Genomic DNA, 18,295 nt, shown 5'->3' with positions numbered 1-18,295 from the left:
CGTCCAATAGTTTAATTTTGCTTTTGTTTCTCTTGCCGAAGAAGACATATCTAGAAAAATGTTTCTACGGCTGATGTCAAAGAGATTACTGCCTATGTTCTGGGAATTTTATGCTTTCAGGTCTTACATTTAGGTCTTTAACCCATGTTGAGTTTATTTTCATGTATGGTGTAAGAAAGTGGCCCAGCTTCTCCTCCTGCTCCTCCTCCTCCTCCTCCTCCTCCGTTTTTGCATGTAGCTGTCCACTTTTCCCAACACCATTTAGTGAAGAGACTATCTTTTTCCCATTGCATATTTTTGCCTCCTTTGTCTCCACACACAGTCTTTGAAATTGATGGTTATTTTACACTTACAGTCAATTCAGACTAGCCACATTTCAAGTGCTCCACAGCCATATATGGGTAGGGACTACCACATTGAACAACACAGTTCCAGACCCTTCTTGGTTACTAAGTTTCTAGGTAATTCTGGATGAGACATTTCCTTCTTTGGGTCTCAGTTTCTTCATGTTTTACTTTATTTTTTTTTAAAGTAGGCTCTACGCCCAACGTGGAGCTTGAACCCATCACCCCGAGATCAGGAGTTGGACATTCCACCAACTGAGCCGGCCAGGTGCCCGTTTCTTCATATTTTAAATAAAGAGCCCAGACCAAATGTTTTTTCTTCCAGCACTGACCTGTGATTTTTTCAAACTTAACCAGTTCTTTTTTTCTCCTCTCTTCCCACATCTCTCTCACTCTCTCCCTCCCATTTTCCCAATTCTTTCTCCCCCATACCCAGGTCTGTTCCCTGCAAAAGATCAGAACCTTAGGTGAGAATGGCAGAAATTCTAGGTGGCCAACAATTTTTCTAAGCCACTCTTGCTGTGCTGAGGGAGACTCTGCCCAGCAACTGTTGATCATGGGAAATCATGGATGTGATTGGTTGCTATGTGGGTGGCTTCAGAGAAGTAGCTGGTTAATCTTTCTCTGGCCATCCCAAGCCATTTTACAAACCAGAAAATTCCAGCCTCAAATCCCAGCACTGTCTCCTACCAGCAGTGTTGTTTTATTAACAGCTCTGTGCTTTTGTTTTCAATCTGCAAAATGGTAATAATACCCACCTCAGAGTTTGGGAGGAGGGATTAAATGGGACAGCATAAAATGTAAGAGCATAATAAATGTCAGTTTTCTGTAACCTGCCTGTAACTACACATTTTAATGAGGCTGGGAGAGGGAGGCATATTGTCGACAGTGCTCCCAAGAGGCTAGGTGCTTGGATGAGTGATTTTATGTGATCCACAACCATATATAACTTCTCTGCTTCATAAAGAAAGGCTTTGCAGGGGCGCCTGGGTGGCTCAGTAGGTTAAGCGTCTGCCTGCGGCTCAGGTCATGATCTCAGGGTCCAGGGATTGAGCCCCCAATGCACGGCTCTCTGCTCAGTGGGGAGTCTGCTTCTCTCTCTGCCTACCCCTCCCCCTGCTTGTGAGTGCCCACTCTCTGACAAATAAATAACATCTTTAAAAAAAAAAAAATGTTCTTTCTTAATTGTGAGCTCCCTGAGGTCAGGGAATAACTTGTCTCCATTACAACTCCAGGATCTAGCTCTGAGCCTGACATATGATGGGCACTTAATTGGTGGAGGATATTCTAGAAAAAGCTATACTCAAGGCATGAAGGCATGAAATAGCAAGGCTTGCTTGAAATACAAGTAGACCCTAGAGGAGCATCAAGTTTGAAGAGGAAAACTAGTTCATTCCATGGGAGAAGAGTGAGCTCTCTCTCTCTTTTTTTTTTTTTTTTTTACTGAGGTGGGGGCACTTTTGGAGAATGTGCTCAAAGGGATTAAAAGCTTCATTTGCCTCCCTCTAGCCGTGTCACTGACAGTGGGGCGCCGCTGATCAAAATCCTGGAGAAGTAACAGGGATCACAAAAGGTCTTCCTTGTATTTGAGGCTACAAATTTGGGATTTACAATGTGGGCGATGAGAAGTCCGTGAGGGATTTTAAACCGTAAGACTCAAGAGGAAAAAAAAGGGCAAGGTTACAAGCCTAACTGGTGATACAGCTAAACTCAGAAAAGGGGACTTTTTTTTTTTAAACTTCAGAACTCTTACCAGCAGACTTACACGGCTTTCATGGAAATCTAACAATTCTGGAGTGTGTAGGCTAAGCGGCAAAGGTTCAGGAACAACGTTCGGCACCCTCTAAAAGTTTGGTTAACACAGGACCAGCATCTAAAATCTCGGTTCCATAAAACGAGGACGCCTTTCTTTCAAAGAGGAACTCTGTTCTTCGCATCATCTTCGTCGTGACGCGCCTCCTTCTCGACCCTCTCTTCCCAGTCGCCTCACTCTTCCTCCTCCCTCCTCCTCCTTCTCCCTCCACCCCTCTCCTCTCCTCCTCTCTCCTCTCCTCTCCCCATTGTTTCGACCCACTCCCTCCTGACGCATGCTGGGAAGTGTAGTCGCTCGCCCTGCTGTTTGAGCCGGCGCGGCGGCCCTATAAACTCAGTATCTGCACAGAACTCAACACATTTTTGAGAGGTGGGGTAAAGCCTGGAAGGCCCCGCCCCTTATCCGAGGAGCAGTCTGGGAGTTGCAGTTTCCAGTCCCCAAAGCGGGCAGGGTGGGGGCCGGCTCTTGGACTCTAATCACGCCCGTCCTCGCGCATCCTGATGACGTCACGAGAGCCCGGCAGGTCCCTGCGGTAGACGGTAGTTCTCGAGGAGGGGTCTCCGCCCTGGCTGCCGCGACTCGAGAACAACACTTCCCAGGAATCTGCGCGGCGGCGCGCCGACAGCCGCGCGATGCCGTGATTGGCTGGCGAGCCGGCCGCACGCGGAGCCCAAGGAGCAGCTCTGTTGCGACAGAGGCCGAGCGGCGAGGCCCAGTGAGTTGGGGGAAGGGGCGCCGGGGGGAGGGTGCTGGCCGGTGAGGGGGGAGGGAAGAAGAGAAGAGGGAGGAGGGATGGGGTCGGGATGGAGGAGGCTGCGGAAGAGAAGAAAGGGCCCAGGGAGAGACGCTGACGGGCGGGGGCTGGGGAAAGTCCCGGGGGTGGCGAGCGAGGGGACCCTGCGGGGACTCACCGAGGGGAAGACGAGTGCGTCCCGGGAAGAAGCTGGGCCCGACGGCTCGGTGCTGTAGAGGGGGAAACGGAGAGGACGACTGAGGCAGACGGGAGGAGGAAGCCCGGGAAAGTGAGGTGGCCGGCTGGAGCGCCGAGAGCCAAGTTGTGGGGAAACCGGAGACGGGGACCTCTGCCGAGGGGACGGACCCTGGTCCCTAACTGGAGGCCCTGAAAGGAGGAGCGTTTCCAGAGTGAGGCAGTCCGTGGGGATTGGTGGACAAAGCCCGAGGGAAGCGATGTTAAGATTAGAAGAGCGGCCGAGGACCAGAATTGGCTTGAGAGACCCTGACAAAATTTGGAGCGGCTAGGCGTGGGCGGAGCAGGGTATCCGAAGCTTGATAGGAAAATTCCTGAGCGGGATGGAGCAGGGCCCAGGCTTTCTACTACAGGTTCAGAATTGTGGGGTGTTTGCCTTTCTTCAGGCTCCGTGTAAGAACAGTTTCGTACCCCTGTGGTTCATCACCATGCCCTCTGACCTGGCCAAGAAGAAGGCAGCCAAAAAGAAGGAAGCTGCCAAAGCACGACAGCGGCCCAGAAAGGGACACGAAGAAAACGGAGATACTGTCACAGAACCACAGATGGCAGAGGAGAAACATGAGGCCAATGGCCGAGAGACCACAGGTGAATTGAGGGAGACGTGGGTTCCTGGGATGGTTGCTACAACTTAATGGATGCCCATACTGGAGTCAGAATCCTGATGCGGAGGGCACTGGAGAATGTATCTGGTGCCACAAAACTTTGCATGATGAACCAGACCCATAGAAGTGGAGCTGTGCCCTTTTGCTATTGATCGGGAAAACCGAACACAAGGTTCTCACATACCTAGTGGCAAACAAATGTATGGGTATTGTGCTATCTTGGTGCTCTGCATGCTAGCCTGAGGAGGAGGTCAATTCCTTGCCCTTTTCTCATTTTCCATTTCCACACGTGGTGGTCAGTGTGCCGGGTTCTTTGCCACATCATACCTCTGGCCTTCCAGGGGTGGTAACTCTACCAAGAGAGAAACTTATGAATTGCTTTTTTGGATTTTTCCTGGGAAAAGATGCTTTTCTGTTATTTATATTTTGGGAAATATTTATTGAGCACTTCTCAAGTGCTAGACACCATGCTACATACTGATGCACTTTGAACTGTCTGCTCTCTGATAACTTACAGTCCAGCTGGGGAAAGATGACAGTGTGTGACACAGAATTTTCCAGGCCCTTGGAAGTCTCTTCCTGACCTTCTTTCTGCCCCTCTGAAAATTCCCCAAACAGACCTGCTCCATCCAGACTATTATTGTGTCTTGACTAGTCATGACATTTTTGCCCTTATACACTAAGGTTCTTTTTTTTTTTTTAAAGATTTTATTTATTTGACAGAGAGAGACACAGCAAGAGAGGGAACACAAGCAGGGGGAGTGGGAGAGGGAGGAGCAGGCTTCCCACGGAGCAGGGGGCCCGACGCGGGGCTCGATCCCAGGACCCTGGGATCATGACCTGAGCCGAAGGCAGGCGCTTAACGACTGAGCCACCCAGGCGCCCCACACTAAGGTTCTAAAGCCACAATTTTTGTGCTAGCTGCATTTGACATTGCTCTCGGGGCCCAGCTCAGGATAGCAAAACTTTCCGCATCAAACCTGACCTTTAAAATAATATCACTCACTCTACCCCTGTGCTGTCATATAGTGTTACTTTTTATGTTGTGTCTTCTGTTTGTTCATCAAAATCGTTTGATCTTTGAGTTCGGGGACCACGTTTCTTGGGTTATACTTTTTTGTAGGACTAACCTTGCAGATGGAGATACTAAGTAAATGTTTGAAGAGGAGAGCGAAATTACTAATACAAGTCATAACAGATAGGAATTCAGAAAAGGGGGAGTTAAAAGTGATTGAGAGGAGAGAGCTGAGTGGTAGGAAACGTCTCCAAAATAAGAATTATGGGAGAAAGCTGGTGCAGTAAGGTCAAGCCACAGGGAAGTTTTATTCCTGGCCAGAGTAGTGGAGGATTGCCAAGTTGAAAATGATGGGAGTGAATGAGGAGGCTGAGTTGTGATCTCTAAAATAGAGAGGTGGGGTCCCGTCTAGGTCCTCAGGAACCATGGTGAAGCAGTGTCTCTCATCAGCTTTCTCGCTGAATTGGAAAGGTAGCAAAGTGAATCCTACTTGAGACTATTGTCCACTGTTCCCATTACAAATTTCTCCTTCACTTTTGCCCCTTGGAAAATAGGATTTCCAGGGAACCCAGCTGTGGTATCCCCATCTCAGTAATAGGAGAGCTTTAGCTTTCACCTTTCTTCTTCAGGCAGCTGCTGTTCTGAAATGTGACATCTGTTTTCTTTCCAGCCCTCTTAAAACATTTCTTATTATCAGGGACCCATGTCGTTTCTGCTCCCTCTCCCAAGACTGAGTCCTCTCTCCTCGCTAAGTGTGAGATAACTTGATGCTGCAGGTCACCATTCTCCAACCTTTATTGATTGCCATTGTCACACAGTCTTCCTTAGGTAGTAAGGTATGGAAAGATCGAAATAAATATCAAAGAAAGTGACCTCTGACAGCTTAACCTTTAGAATGTGAGACTCTTCAGGGCAGACGCTGGAGTTCAGCTTGTCCTCTTGTTTGGGAAATGAGTAGAAAGGGACTTCTTGTGAAATCTACAGTATTCTGATGAAGTTTATTCCAGAATCCCTTTTCCATCTATTCAGTACTGTTCACTTGTCTTTAAGTGACAAGTGTTCCCTGGGATGCTGTAGGCTTAGAAAATGAGGTCTGTTTTAAGTCTCTTACTTTTGAAGCTTGGAAGGTGACTTAGGTCCTAGATGCCGTAAACTAGAAGAGGTCAAGAGAAAAGAGTATATAGCTTTTCCTTAATTTTGATCTTCCTCTTGCCTGAGCAGATGGAGAGCTAGACCGGGGATCGGCAAACTTTTTCTATAAAGATCCAGATAGTAAGTATTTGTAGCTTTGTGAGCCGTATGGTCTCTGTCGCAGCTGTTCAGCTCTGCCATTGTAGTGGAAAGCAGCCACAGACACTCTGCAAATGATGAGCGTGGCAGTGTTCCAGTAAAACTTTATAAAAACAGGCAGTTGGCCAAATCTGGCCAGGCTTTTTTTAAGCTACCCCGCTCCTAAGCTAAGAATGGTTTTCTACATTTTTTAAAGTGGTTACATTTCAAACGTCTTGATTTTGCCACTTAGCCCATAAACCCTGAAATAATTAGCATCTGGCCCTTTAAGAAAAAGTTTACTAACTCCTGGTCTAGATCATAAACTTCTTCTTACTCCCATCTTCTCAGCATCTAGAATAGGGATTGGCATGAAGCGGAGTTGTGGGAAGCCTGAGACCTCAACCACATAGAAAAGAGACTGGAAGTTCCTTCATTCAGTAAAAACAAGAACTTTGATCTCCATTCAAAAAGTAGTCGTCAGGCACTTTTATTGATGACACACTGTACTGGGAGCTGAGGTGGATATGGAGTGCCTGCCATCTGTCTAGAGGAGCAGTCCCTGCCCTTAGTGTGGACTCCTTGAAGGTAGAGCGGGTTAGTCCCAAGGTGGGTAATGGCGCCAGCACTAGAAATCACGTGACAGGAGGGGGTCTTCAGAGAGTGATCTCAGACTGAGCACCCCTCACCCTCTCTCTTGGAGTTGCTGTCCCCAAGGAGAGCGCTCTCTTCACCCCTCTACCCCATCTTTATTCCTCCTGAGGACAAGCACATAGTCTTTTCTCATTGCAGGGATTCTGTAAAATCACTAAGGGAACATAGGTAAGGGTGACAAAAACTAAAACACCAAAAGATTCTCATAATAGTGGAACCTCGTGTATAACTCCTGACTCCTTCCCAAAAAGGTAAATAAACAGCCTTATTCTCTTTTGGAAGAAGCTTACCAGGACTCCGTCTGCCCCCATGTCTGTCCCACTTCAATAATACTTCATGGGCACCTTCCTTTGTGTAAAGGTAGTAAGTGTAGTGACGTAGGTAAGATCATCTGGTTCAAATTCTGGCTCTGTCACTTACTAACTAGCTTTTTTTTTTACTAACTAGCTTTTTTGACCTGGGCTGTGTTATTTAACCTCTTCATTTATAAAACAGGGATTATAAGTATGTATCTTACACGTGTTGTAAGGACTAAGTTAGCTGGGGAATGATGATGTGGCACAGTCTCGCACAGAGTAAACTCAACATTGAATCGCCATTAATATTAATCATTCTTCCCAAGCTAAAGATGTACTACTGCCTAAGAAACCACAAAGGCACAACAGCCCACGGTCAGTTTGCATCTCTGAAACCCTCCAGATTTAGGAACATCTGGTTTTCCCAGCCTTGGCTTCCCGCGTGTGTTGATCCCTTTATGCATTTTCTCACATTGGTCCCTTCTGTGCTGCTTAGAAGCATATCTGGAATATGGAATTCCACTAGGTCATGGAATAGCAGAATTGCGCTTCTGTAGCATCTGCTTTCTTTTGGGTTTTAGGACTGATTCTTTAACACATAGACATGAAGGAAAATTGGGAGTTCTAGCCATTCCCCTCATGCATTTATGTCATTTAAGAACAAGAGATGTTAGAATTAAAAGAACTAAGTTGTGAAGTAAAAAGTAGTCCATGAAAGGAGGGTATTCGGACAGATCTGTATACAATGTATACACTCGGTAAAGCTTGTGAAACATCTGAGTCAGCTCCACTTGATCTTGAACCCAGGTCCTGCAGGGCATGCCTTTTTCAGCATTTGGGTCTTCGTATGATAACATTTGGTCACCTGAGGAAGGGGCAAAAACCTCCAATGCCCAAACAGGGACTCGAACCCTGGACCCTCAGTTTAAAAGGCTGATTCTCCACTAACTGAGCTGTCTGAATGCTCTTTTAGTGCGAGGGCGGGGTCTCTCTTACCCTCTTCCCAAACTTCTTTCCTGTCTCCAGAAGTGGATATGCTGACAAAGGAGCTAGAGGACTTTGAGATGAAGAAAGCTGCTGCTCGAGCTGTCACTGGTGTCCTTGCCTCTCACCCCAACAGTACCGACGCCCACATTATCAACCTCTCCCTCACCTTTCATGGTCAAGAGCTGCTCAGTGACACCAAACTGGAATTAAACTCAGGCCGTCGTTATGGCCTCATTGGCTTAAATGGAATTGGTGAGGCCCTTGGAAGGCGAGGTGGGAGGTATCTCTCCTTGGCTCGTCTGTCACTCAGCAAGTATTTACTTAGCACCAGCTATGTGCAAAGCAAGGAGTTTACAATATGGGTGGGAGACCACATATGTCCAGGGAAAAGGAACTAGCAGTACAGAGCAGTATGTGGTAAGTACCACATGAGTAGTTACAGATAGTAGGTGCTGGAGAAGTGGGTGGGAGGACAGCACTGTGGTGTGTGAGGCCGCTGTAGGTGATCTGACTGGACGGAAGAGGGGTGGGACAAGAATTGGAGGAAGGTTGGAAAGGTAGCACCAGAAAGCAGGGGGGTGGGGGTAACTAATAGTAGGATTTAAACAAATGAAAGGAAGGAAGGAAGGTACTAAAAACAATGGTGAGGTCATGGTTTGGCTAGAGTGGAGGAACTGGTACAGCAGATTGATAGGCAGACCTGTGCGGAGTGTCCTCTTCCCATTCTTTGCCTGCTGTTCTCAGGAAAGTCCATGCTGCTCTCTGCTATTGGGAAACGGGAAGTGCCCATCCCTGAGCACATTGACATCTACCATCTGACTCGGGAGATGCCCCCTAGTGACAAGACACCCTTGCAGTGTGTGATGGAAGTCGACACAGAGCGGGCCATGCTGGAGAGGGAGGCTGAGCGGCTGGCTCACGAGGATGGTAGGGCTCCAGACCTAGGGGTGGGGGTGGACCTCCTCCCAGGGAAGGCCCAGGGAGCCTCACGAACCATTCACTGCCCACAGCGGAGTGTGAGAAGCTCATGGAGCTCTACGAGCGACTGGAAGAGCTGGATGCCGACAAGGCGGAGATGAGGGCCTCACGGATCTTGCATGGACTGGGTTTCACTCCTGCCATGCAGCGCAAGAAGCTGAAAGACTTCAGTGGGGGCTGGAGAATGAGGGTTGCCCTTGCCAGGTGAGTTCCTTCCTCCTTCTCTACCCTCTGTAGCTCCCCATTTCCCTCAGGGTTGAATGCTTACTTCAGTGGAACTGTTGAGAACAGGGGTCAGAGAACAAGACATCAACGGTGTGGAGGGGGATGGTGTGCTTGGGCTAATGAGTGAGCTTCCTGACTGAAATGATCATTGTTGGATTTCTGGCACAGTGTTTGGGAATCCTAGGATCAGCCCTAGGTAAAATGGTAACGTAGGTCCATTTCTTTCTTCCTGACTCCTATCCTTTCCTTTTTTGTGTTTCAGTCCTGATTCTTGCTATATAAAGATAAAATATATTAGGTAGTTATTAAGTAATCCGTCCTTATCTCTTGTGACCTGGACCCAAAGTGAGTTTGTAGAGACCATCGTTCCCTCAGCAGTCCCCCCAGAAAGTCCCCATGGGTGCTCCCTTACCCCACTGTTCTCTGCCAAGTAAATTGGTGAGGTTTGAGATGCTGCTTTAGCGAGGCTTTCTGTGTGTGCCTTAGACCATGAGAGCAGTGGTTCCACGTGCTAGCAGGGATTAGCTACCTCTGATTCCCCTAGGGAGCTTTAGAAGTACAGATTTCCTAGCCTCTTCTTCACATCCATGCAGTTGGGATACTGGAATTTGGTGCCTGGAAATCTTATTTCTAAAAAGCTCTGCAGTATGGTGACTGCGGGTATAGGATCCAGTGCTATCCCCTTGCTTCTGCTGACTTGAGATTCCACCTAAGAAGAGAACATTTTTTGGCCTCCTGGCTAAAGTCTGGCAACCCCATTGGATAAGTTTAACTTGAATACTTTTTGCTTTAGCAATTTATTTCCTCTCTCCTTTTGTCTTCCTGTTGGTCACCAACTTCAGCATAAAAGACTTTCCAGACTCATAAGGACTTTTACAACCTTATCCTCAAACTGCGCCATCTTTGTGCTTCTCAGCGCTGTTTTCTGCCCTTTCATCTCAGCTCTGGTTTCTCTCTTCGTTCTCCCCTTTCCATGAAGGTATAGAACCTAGAATTGATTTCAGGACTGAAGCCAGGCCTGACCAGAGTTGCAGGTAGCAGGCAGGGCAGTCCCCTCCTGTGTAGCCCCCAGCAGACTGAAGGGGCTCTGTCTCCTTTCCTATTCTTCAGAGCCCTCTTCATTCGGCCCTTCATGCTGCTCCTGGATGAGCCCACCAACCACCTGGACCTCGATGCCTGTGTGTGGTTGGAAGAAGAATTAAAGACGTAAGGGGCTGGGGATGGGGGTTGGGAGTGGGCAGGTCCTGAAGGGGGGATTTGAGCAGAGTCTAAAGGAAATGGATGCGTGGAAACTGCAGTGATAGGGGAGCCGTGAGAAAAGGAATTGATGCAAGGCTGGGTGAAGGCCAGATTGAAAAAATGGTAAGCACCTTTAGGGCAGGCCTTTTTGTTTGATTGGTTATTTTTAGTCTGCAATGTGCCAGTTGTTTTTTTAACTTTCTTGGTTCTTCCCATTTAAAATACAACACCTTCATACTTCATACATGTCTTTAGACAGTATTTTTCCTTAATTGTATTTCTATGCATCGTGTAAAGAGGGGACTCCCACTTAAGATCATGATGCAGTGACATATGGCTAAAGAGCTGAATAACTGGAATATTGTACCAACTCTGAGGGCAGGCTTTTAGTGGTCTCTGCAATGACTTGGTAACGTGTTTCAAAAGGCAGAGTATAGTGATTTTTATCGGACCTGTTCAGTTCTTCCCACCCATTAGGGACATTTATGGATATGTTTGTGTAACACGCTTATTTTTACCATCAGTGGTAAACTACCATCTCCACCCCATTCTGCTGAAAATTAGAACAAAAGATTGAGGAAACTCAGAATGAAAGGCATCAAAGTGTCATTACAGGTGGATTGTGCCCTGGTGGCCTGGGTGGTTGCTGGGAGCAGGGAATTGGCTGTTAAATCTAAAGGGTGCTCCGGCATAAGGATGGGAAAAGATGAAGGTTGTCTGGGCCTCTCAGCTCCCCTGTTGTGGACCGTCACAGTTTTGAGTACCTCCCTGACTGGTTCTCTGCTTTACAGTTTTAAGCGCATCCTGGTCCTCGTCTCCCATTCCCAGGACTTTCTGAATGGTGTCTGTACCAACATCATTCATATGCACAACAAGAAGCTGAAGTATTACACGGTGAGTGGGCCGCAGCTTCTCCACGGCAACCTCTGTGCTTATCAGCTCCTTGAAGCTCTCCTTTAAAAAAAACAAAACAAAACAAAACAGACTTAGTAGCCCTTTTCTACCTATTGCTATAAGAAGATGTAGACAAGGAGTCCTGCAGCCTGTTCTATTTTAGTCTCAAAATAGTTGCTCTCAGGTTGTAGGCCATCGATTGGCAGCCTGTGTACGTGGTGTGTATTTGCTTTTTGGTAAAGAGGCTGACTTTTCATGGTGCCCGGGCAGTCCCTGTTGCTCCCTGCCTTCTTGAATGACTACTTAACTCTGCTTCATGACAGCACATTTACCCCTCCTTCCATGAAGAATGGGAGTCAGGATCTCAACAGCCCACTTGTCTGCCTTTCCTTTTCATTTTCTATATTTCAAAAAAGGAAAGAAAATAGAAGTCTTTTTCATTCATACTTATGCTCACTGTGGGAGTATTAATAATTTCTTGTATAGTCTTCCAGAGATTTCATGTGTACTTGCAAGGATTTGTGGAAAATTTCATGTATACATATCAGAACTGTAATGTTAATAATTGTTCTTTTCAATAGGTTGCTTTTACACTTTAATGTATCTTGTACTGCTTCCCATATGAATATGCATAGAGCTACCTCATTCTTTTCAGTAATTGCATAGTATTTCTTTGTGTAGCTATCTAGTAACTTATTTGTCAGGCCCTTTTTGATGAATATTTAGGTTGAGTCCAATTTTTTGCAGATAGAAACCATGGCAGTCCAATTGTGCAGTGTTTGCTACGTCCTAAATCTGATTGGTCTACTGTCTTCCTTTCTGGGTGCAGTTTCTGTAGCCTACATGGGGCTTCACCCTCTAAGCAGGGTGGGGAGGAGTAGAAGGTGCTCTTGGAAGGCTGTGAGCCTCGTGATGTCCGTATGAGTTATGGTCAGGACTGCTGCCAGTGCTGTGGGTGTCTTTATGGCTAACCTGAAGATTTGCTCTGGAGTCCTGCTCTGGCTAAGCTAAGAGTGAGAGGCACACAATTAGAAAGATCTCTGATTCTGGGTTAGGGTATGCTTTGTTCATGTACTTCCTCTTTCCCTACCGCACAGTCTTTTTTTTTTTTTAAGATTTTATTTATTTATTTGAGAGAGAATGAGATAGAGAGAGCATGAGAGGGGGGAGGGTCAGAGGGAGAAGCAGACTGACTCCCTGCTGAACAGGGAGCCCGATGTGGGACTCGATCCTGGGACTCCAGGATCATGACCTGAGCCGAAAGCAGCCGCTTAACCAACTGAGCCACCCAGGCGCCCTACCGCACAGTCTTATAGGCAGGGCCAAGTCAGATGCCACCCCGCATCCCCCTAAACCCTGAGAACCAGGACCGAGGTTAAAGCTGCCTGCCTTGCCTGGCACATTTCTCTGCAGGGTAATTATGATCAGTATGTGAAGACACGGCTGGAGTTGGAGGAGAACCAGATGAAGAGGTTTCACTGGGAGCAAGATCAGATTGCACACATGAAGGTAAGAGCTGAGCTCACATTCTCCAGGAGAGTTGGATGAGGGTATTTGGGGAATTTAGGGGTGCTGGAAATCAGGAAGACATCCTCAGTATTTACCCCACGTTTATTTTTATTTATTTATTTTTTAAAAGATTTTATTTATTTGACAGAGAGAGAGAGAGAGAGCGAGAGAGGGAACACAAGCAGGGGGAGCGGGAGAGGGAGAAGCAGGCTTCCCGCCGAGCAGGGAACCTGATGCGGGGCTCCATCCCAGGACCCCGGGACCATGACCTGAGCCGAAGGCAGCCGCTTCACGACTGAGCCACCCAGGCGCCCCAGTATTTACCCCACATTTAAAATGAGTTGTTTGGCACCTGCCCGTCCTCCAAGCCCCATTTCTGGTCTCTTTCAGAACTACATTGCCCGGTTTGGTCACGGCAGTGCCAAGCTGGCCCGGCAGGCCCAGAGCAAGGAGAAGACACTACAGAAAATGATGGCATCGGGACTGACCGAGAGGGTCGTGAGCGACAAGGTGGGGTCTGCTTCGGTACAGTTAGTGGCCTACGGTGAGGTGGATAAGATACAACCTACCTTGATAAGCACCCTCTCCTCTTCCTAGACACTGTCATTTTATTTCCCACCGTGTGGCAAGATTCCTCCACCTGTCATTATGGTGCAAAATGTGAGCTTCAAGTATACAAAAGATGGGGTGAGTACTCCTGTGTGGTTGGGAGGCTGGGGTGCATTTCACAAGGCGAGCATCAACTGGCTGAGCGAGTCCGCTGTCCTCTGCTGAAGCCCCCTGCTAACCCACGTGGTCACGGGATATTTCAGACATGGTAGCTTAGGTGCCTCATCAGGGTCTCACGGTGACCCCTCTTCACGTGCTTGGGAGGATAACTGCTCAGCTGAGGGGGTGGGTGGAAGCAGTGGGTTGGGGTCTGCTAGGAGAGCCGCCTCCCTCCTCCACACCCCCGCCGCCGGTGGTGACTGGGGAAATGGCGGGGTTATCAACCAGCCAGATTGATTGATGGGGAACCTAGCCTCGTATTGATCTCTCTCTCACACCCACCTCAGCCTTGCATCTACAACAATCTAGAATTTGGTATTGATCTCGATACGCGAGTGGCTCTGGTGGGGCCCAATGGAGCAGGGAAGTCAACTCTTCTGAAGCTGCTAACTGGAGAGGTATGGTGCCAAGTGGGCGTGTGGGATTTCTAAGAGTAGGTACTTACTGTGTCTGAGGAAGAGGGAAGGTGTGCAGGGGCCACTATGCTTGGAGGGGCTGAGCACACCAGTGGGGAGTGAGCCGGCTTCTGGGGTGGGGGATGTTGTCACTGGCAGTGCTGAAGTTTGGAGCTGTTTTCTCAGAGGGAGGGAGGGAAGGAGGATCTGTGTGTGTGTGTGTGTGAGAGTGTGAGAGAGAGAAAACATGCATGTGTCTCAACATTTTTCCTTGTTTTCAGTTAGAGCGTTTAGAGGAACATGTGCATTTAGAGACAATGTTTTTGTTTGAGAAAACCTATGTTGTAGGTATGTCCAAGTCCTTTGTTTTACAGGTCGTGCATTCTATAGTAGACATTTAATTACCAAGTATCTTTGCTCCCCTTGAGAACATCTGTTTGAGTGTAGCTTCCTAAATATTTTTAGAGTGTCCAGATTAGCAGTCTGTGAGGTGGTGTAGATTCTGTTTAGGAAGTTCTGCATCTTGTTCAGTGAACATATGCTTATTTTCCTACTCTGCTTATGTCTGCTTCTGACCGAGTTTCCCATTCTATGTGCTTATCTTTCCACCTAATACTCTTTTCTTTTTAGCTACTACCCACAGATGGGATGATCCGAAAACACTCTCATGTGAAGATAGGGCGTTACCATCAGGTAAAGGCCTTGGGGTATGGAATGATGTCCAGGGTGTGGGAAGGGGGCTGTGTGTGACCAAGTCAGCTTTTGCCTGCTTCTCCTGGAATCTTGAACAGGTGCCTGGGTAGAGGTAGAGTTACTCAGCAGTTAACCCAGCAGGGTTCCTTTTGAAGTGGGACACCAGTCACATCTGAGTGAATTCTCTTTTTCCTGTAGCATTTACAAGAGCAGCTGGACTTAGACCTCTCACCTTTGGAGTACATGATGAAGTGCTACCCAGAGATCAAGGAGAAGGAAGAAATGAGGAAGATCATTGGTCGATATGGTCTCACTGGGAAACAGCAGGTCAGCGAAGGGGATGTGGGGAACAACCCCAGATAACTGGGAGATTGTGCCTATGTGGTTAGGAAACACTGTTCTGGCCACCTGGGGTCTCTCTTTTTTTTTTTTTCCTCAAAGTAGGTTCCATACCCAACGTGGGGCTTGAACTCACAACCCTGAGATCAAGAGTTGTATGCTCTACTGAAAAGTGTCTTCCTTTGATTCTAGCATCCAAGAGAACCCACTAGGTTTCCTTTGCCCTAGGTTGTATGCAGTTTAGTATTCAGGTCTCCTTACGAGGGAGCGGCAGGGATAGCATGCCAGTCTCTGACATGCCCTGGTCCCAGACTAGCAAGATAAACTGTAGTGCTTGAGGGCAAAGGAAATTGGAACCTAGAAAACAAGTTCCTGGATTCAGATCTGGATTGAGGAGCCACCAGATTGTTCCAATTAGTTACGATGTAAGTGCCGAGAGAGAGCAAGAGGTATGGCCTTAGTGATGGTAGGCGCTTCAGGCTTCCACATCTCCCCCTACAGGCCTGGAGAGACTGCCAGCTGTGTCACTGTCTCCCTCTGTGATCTTGGGCCTTCCTTTTTGTAGAATGGTGATAACATTAATGGAGGGGCAGTGGGGAGGGGTGAGTCATGCTGTGTGGTGGGAGTAACACCAAGTTCTATAAATGTCACGGTTCCACTCAGGTGAGCCCAATTCGGAACCTCTCTGATGGTCAGAAGTGCCGAGTGTGTCTGGCCTGGCTGGCCTGGCAGAACCCCCACATGCTCTTCCTGGATGAGCCCACTAATCACCTGGATATTGAGACCATCGACGCCTTGGCCGATGCCATCAATGAGTTTGAGGGTGGTATGATGCTGGTCAGCCATGATTTCAGACTCATTCAGCAGGTGAGGCCCCTGGCTGGAGTGGGAGTCAGGGCAGAGGGCATCAGGAGGTTGGGTAGTACACAGTCATGGCGTGTGTGTTGGAGGGGGGCACTTCATACATGTTTATTGGATGTGGGAAAAGGTCTCAGGACGTAAACAGGGTGATGAGGACCAGATTTTATGGCTCTCTGAGAAACTTAGAAATTCTTAATAGAAATACTTCATTTTTTTCAGTGGTTATTTGGGGATGTTAGCCTAATTGACATTTGGCATTTTTTTAGCCAGAATTGGTGAGGGAGTCGGGTAGAGAACAGGGTGCTTTTACTATTGCCCCAAGATTCTTTAGCATAGAAATAGTATTATACTAAGGAGGATTTGGATTAGACAAAGGGTTATCACCAGTCATTGCTGGAAAAGCTGCTGGTCATTTCTCTGAAGCTTTGGGGAAAGATGGGGTGGAGAAAAGGAAGCTGAGAGTGAAGCCTCTAAACAGATCTAGGCCCTGTTGGGGAAGTGGAGATGAGGAGACACAGCAGATCTTGGCTTGAAGGGCTCCAGACCTGCTGGCTACAGTACCCTTGGGTTAGGCATCCCAAAGAACCTAGAGATGGTGAAACTGTGAGCTGGATATGGGGCTGGGTGCTGGGGGTTTCTTCCTGGATTCGCCTGACAGTGGTCTTCTGGGCAGGGACGGGGAGAGTGCTGGCCAGGATTATTAAGCCTGAGATTTGCTTTCTAGGTTGCACAGGAAATCTGGGTCTGTGAGAAGCAGACAATCACCAAGTGGCCAGGAGACATCCTGGCCTACAAGGAGCACCTCAAGTCCAAGCTGGTGGGCGAAGAGCCCCAGCTCACCAGGAGGACCCATAATGTGTGAGCCCCTGCCCGGACGGGGCCGGGCCTCTGGGGCCACACTCCTGCATTGCTGCAATACCGCTCCCCAGCCCCTCCCCTGCCCCCACCTGCCTTAGCTGCACTCTGTGATCTTATCTACAGCTGGACAGTACCTGTCCGTTTCCTGTCCTTCCAGTTACTTTTGTCCATGTCTGGACGCGGCTGGCTCTCCTGCCAGCTCCTTGCTGGTTACTGACCTGATAGTGATGCAGCCAGAGGCACCTGAGGGTTAGCCCAAGGGCCCACATTCCTGGGTTGGCCTGTGAAAGAGCTTAGGGTCCTCGTTTTCTGGGTTTTGGTGATGTTGGAGGAATACCCCCCAGCCCACCGCCCCCATTCCTTTCTGCTTCTGGTTTGGAGCTCTGGGCCAGGGCTTTAGTCCTGGTCGGTTTTTAAATAATTATTTAACAGTGTAACTTTTAGACCTGCGTGACATCTACAAAGTGTCCAATAAAGAAAGAAGCAGCCATGGTCCCTACCTTCCTTTTCTGGTCTCTGGGCCCTTCACTTCCCTCCTCCCTGCAGGGCCAACACACTTAAGAGCTTGGGTGGGAATTGGTGGGATGGATGCAGACTAAAGACTAGTCTTTAGGAGCTGGAATAACTCTCCTTCCTTTGATTTGAAATTGTGCCTTGTGTTAGGCTGTTGTCTCACAACACACATCAGAATCACCTGGAAGACTCATTAGATCACCAGTCACTGGGTCTTGCCTCAGGGTTTCTGGTTCAGTAGGTCGGGGGTGAGACCAGGAATTATAAAGCATTTCTTACAAGTTTCCAGGTGCTGCTGATGCTGCTTGTCTGGGGCTCGAACTTTGAGAACCACTCTCCTGAGACATGTTTTTCAGAGTGGTCTGAGGCTCCCTTGCTGCGACCTGCACCACAACACTTGGAGCAGGTGGTGCTTGTTAAAATGCAGATCCCCAGGCCCCAACCTATTGATTCCATTTGGTGGGATGGGAGAGATGCAGAAATGGTCTGGAGTCTGCATTTTTCACACTGAAGTTTGTGAACCACCACTCCTGGGTGGGATACAGGAATTCTTGGTATTTTATCTGTCCATGGCCTTAATTTTTGTTAGCGTGGTCTCATTTACTTCCCGTCCAGGGCCCTGCATGACCTATCTGAACTTGAATAGCACTTGCAACCTTTGTCCATCAGGCACACCGGTGGCCATCTGTACTGATGCGGATTCATCATACCACCTCAGCAGCCGTCCCTGTGGGGAAACCTACACAGCCATGAGTTTTCAGTGCTGATTACAGTCCATCTAATCAGTCCCAGATGGTGTCTCAACTCCTAAGGAACTCACGATCTAATGGGGAAACCAACACTGACTAGAGAACACGATGGCATAAATCAGATGCTCAGTTGTGACTTGTTAGGAGACACAGAAGGATTCGAAAGGGGGGAAGGTTTCTTGTGAGTAGCTAGCTAGAAAGACAGGATTGGTGCTCTAACTTGAAAGGTGAATAGGACCTCAGATGGCCCTGAAGTCCAAGAGCGGCCCTGGGCAGGCGGAATGATGAGAGTGAACGTGAGGTGAG

General features: G+C 48.1%; 1 protein-coding gene across 3 annotated transcripts; it reads left to right on the top strand.

Moving 5' to 3' along the window:
• The first annotated feature begins 2,786 nt into the window (after nt 1-2,786).
• LOC118026811 (ATP-binding cassette sub-family F member 2) lies at nt 2,787-17,215 on the top strand. Of its 3 annotated transcripts, none has more exons than XM_035029823.1 (15): nt 2,787-2,872; nt 3,532-3,730; nt 8,008-8,220; nt 8,713-8,895; nt 8,979-9,150; nt 10,282-10,377; nt 11,202-11,304; nt 12,718-12,813; nt 13,204-13,323; nt 13,411-13,500; nt 13,869-13,979; nt 14,607-14,669; nt 14,868-14,996; nt 15,672-15,875; nt 16,594-16,731. In XM_035029823.1, the coding sequence occupies exons 2-15, from the start codon at nt 3,574-3,576 to the stop codon at nt 16,729-16,731; spliced, it is 1,875 nt and encodes a 624-aa protein (XP_034885714.1). In that variant the 5' UTR covers nt 2,787-2,872; nt 3,532-3,573. The 3 variants fall into 3 exon arrangements, with proteins under 3 accessions (XP_034885714.1, XP_034885715.1, XP_034885716.1); XM_035029824.1 differs by lacking the exon at nt 2,787-2,872 and adding an exon at nt 3,329-3,433; XM_035029825.1 differs by lacking the exon at nt 2,787-2,872 and having other exon boundaries at nt 3,538-3,730; nt 16,594-17,215.
• The last annotated feature ends 1,080 nt before the right edge of the window (nt 17,216-18,295 follow it).

The sequence above is a fragment of the Mirounga leonina genome, unplaced genomic scaffold, assembly GCF_011800145.1.
Source record: "Mirounga leonina isolate KUSES-001 unplaced genomic scaffold, KU_Mleo_1.0 Mir_321, whole genome shotgun sequence".
In the NCBI taxonomy this organism is placed as follows: Eukaryota; Metazoa; Chordata; class Mammalia; order Carnivora; family Phocidae; genus Mirounga; species Mirounga leonina.
Note: the sequence above shows the minus strand (reverse complement) of the source record. Positions and strands in the feature narration are given on the sequence as shown.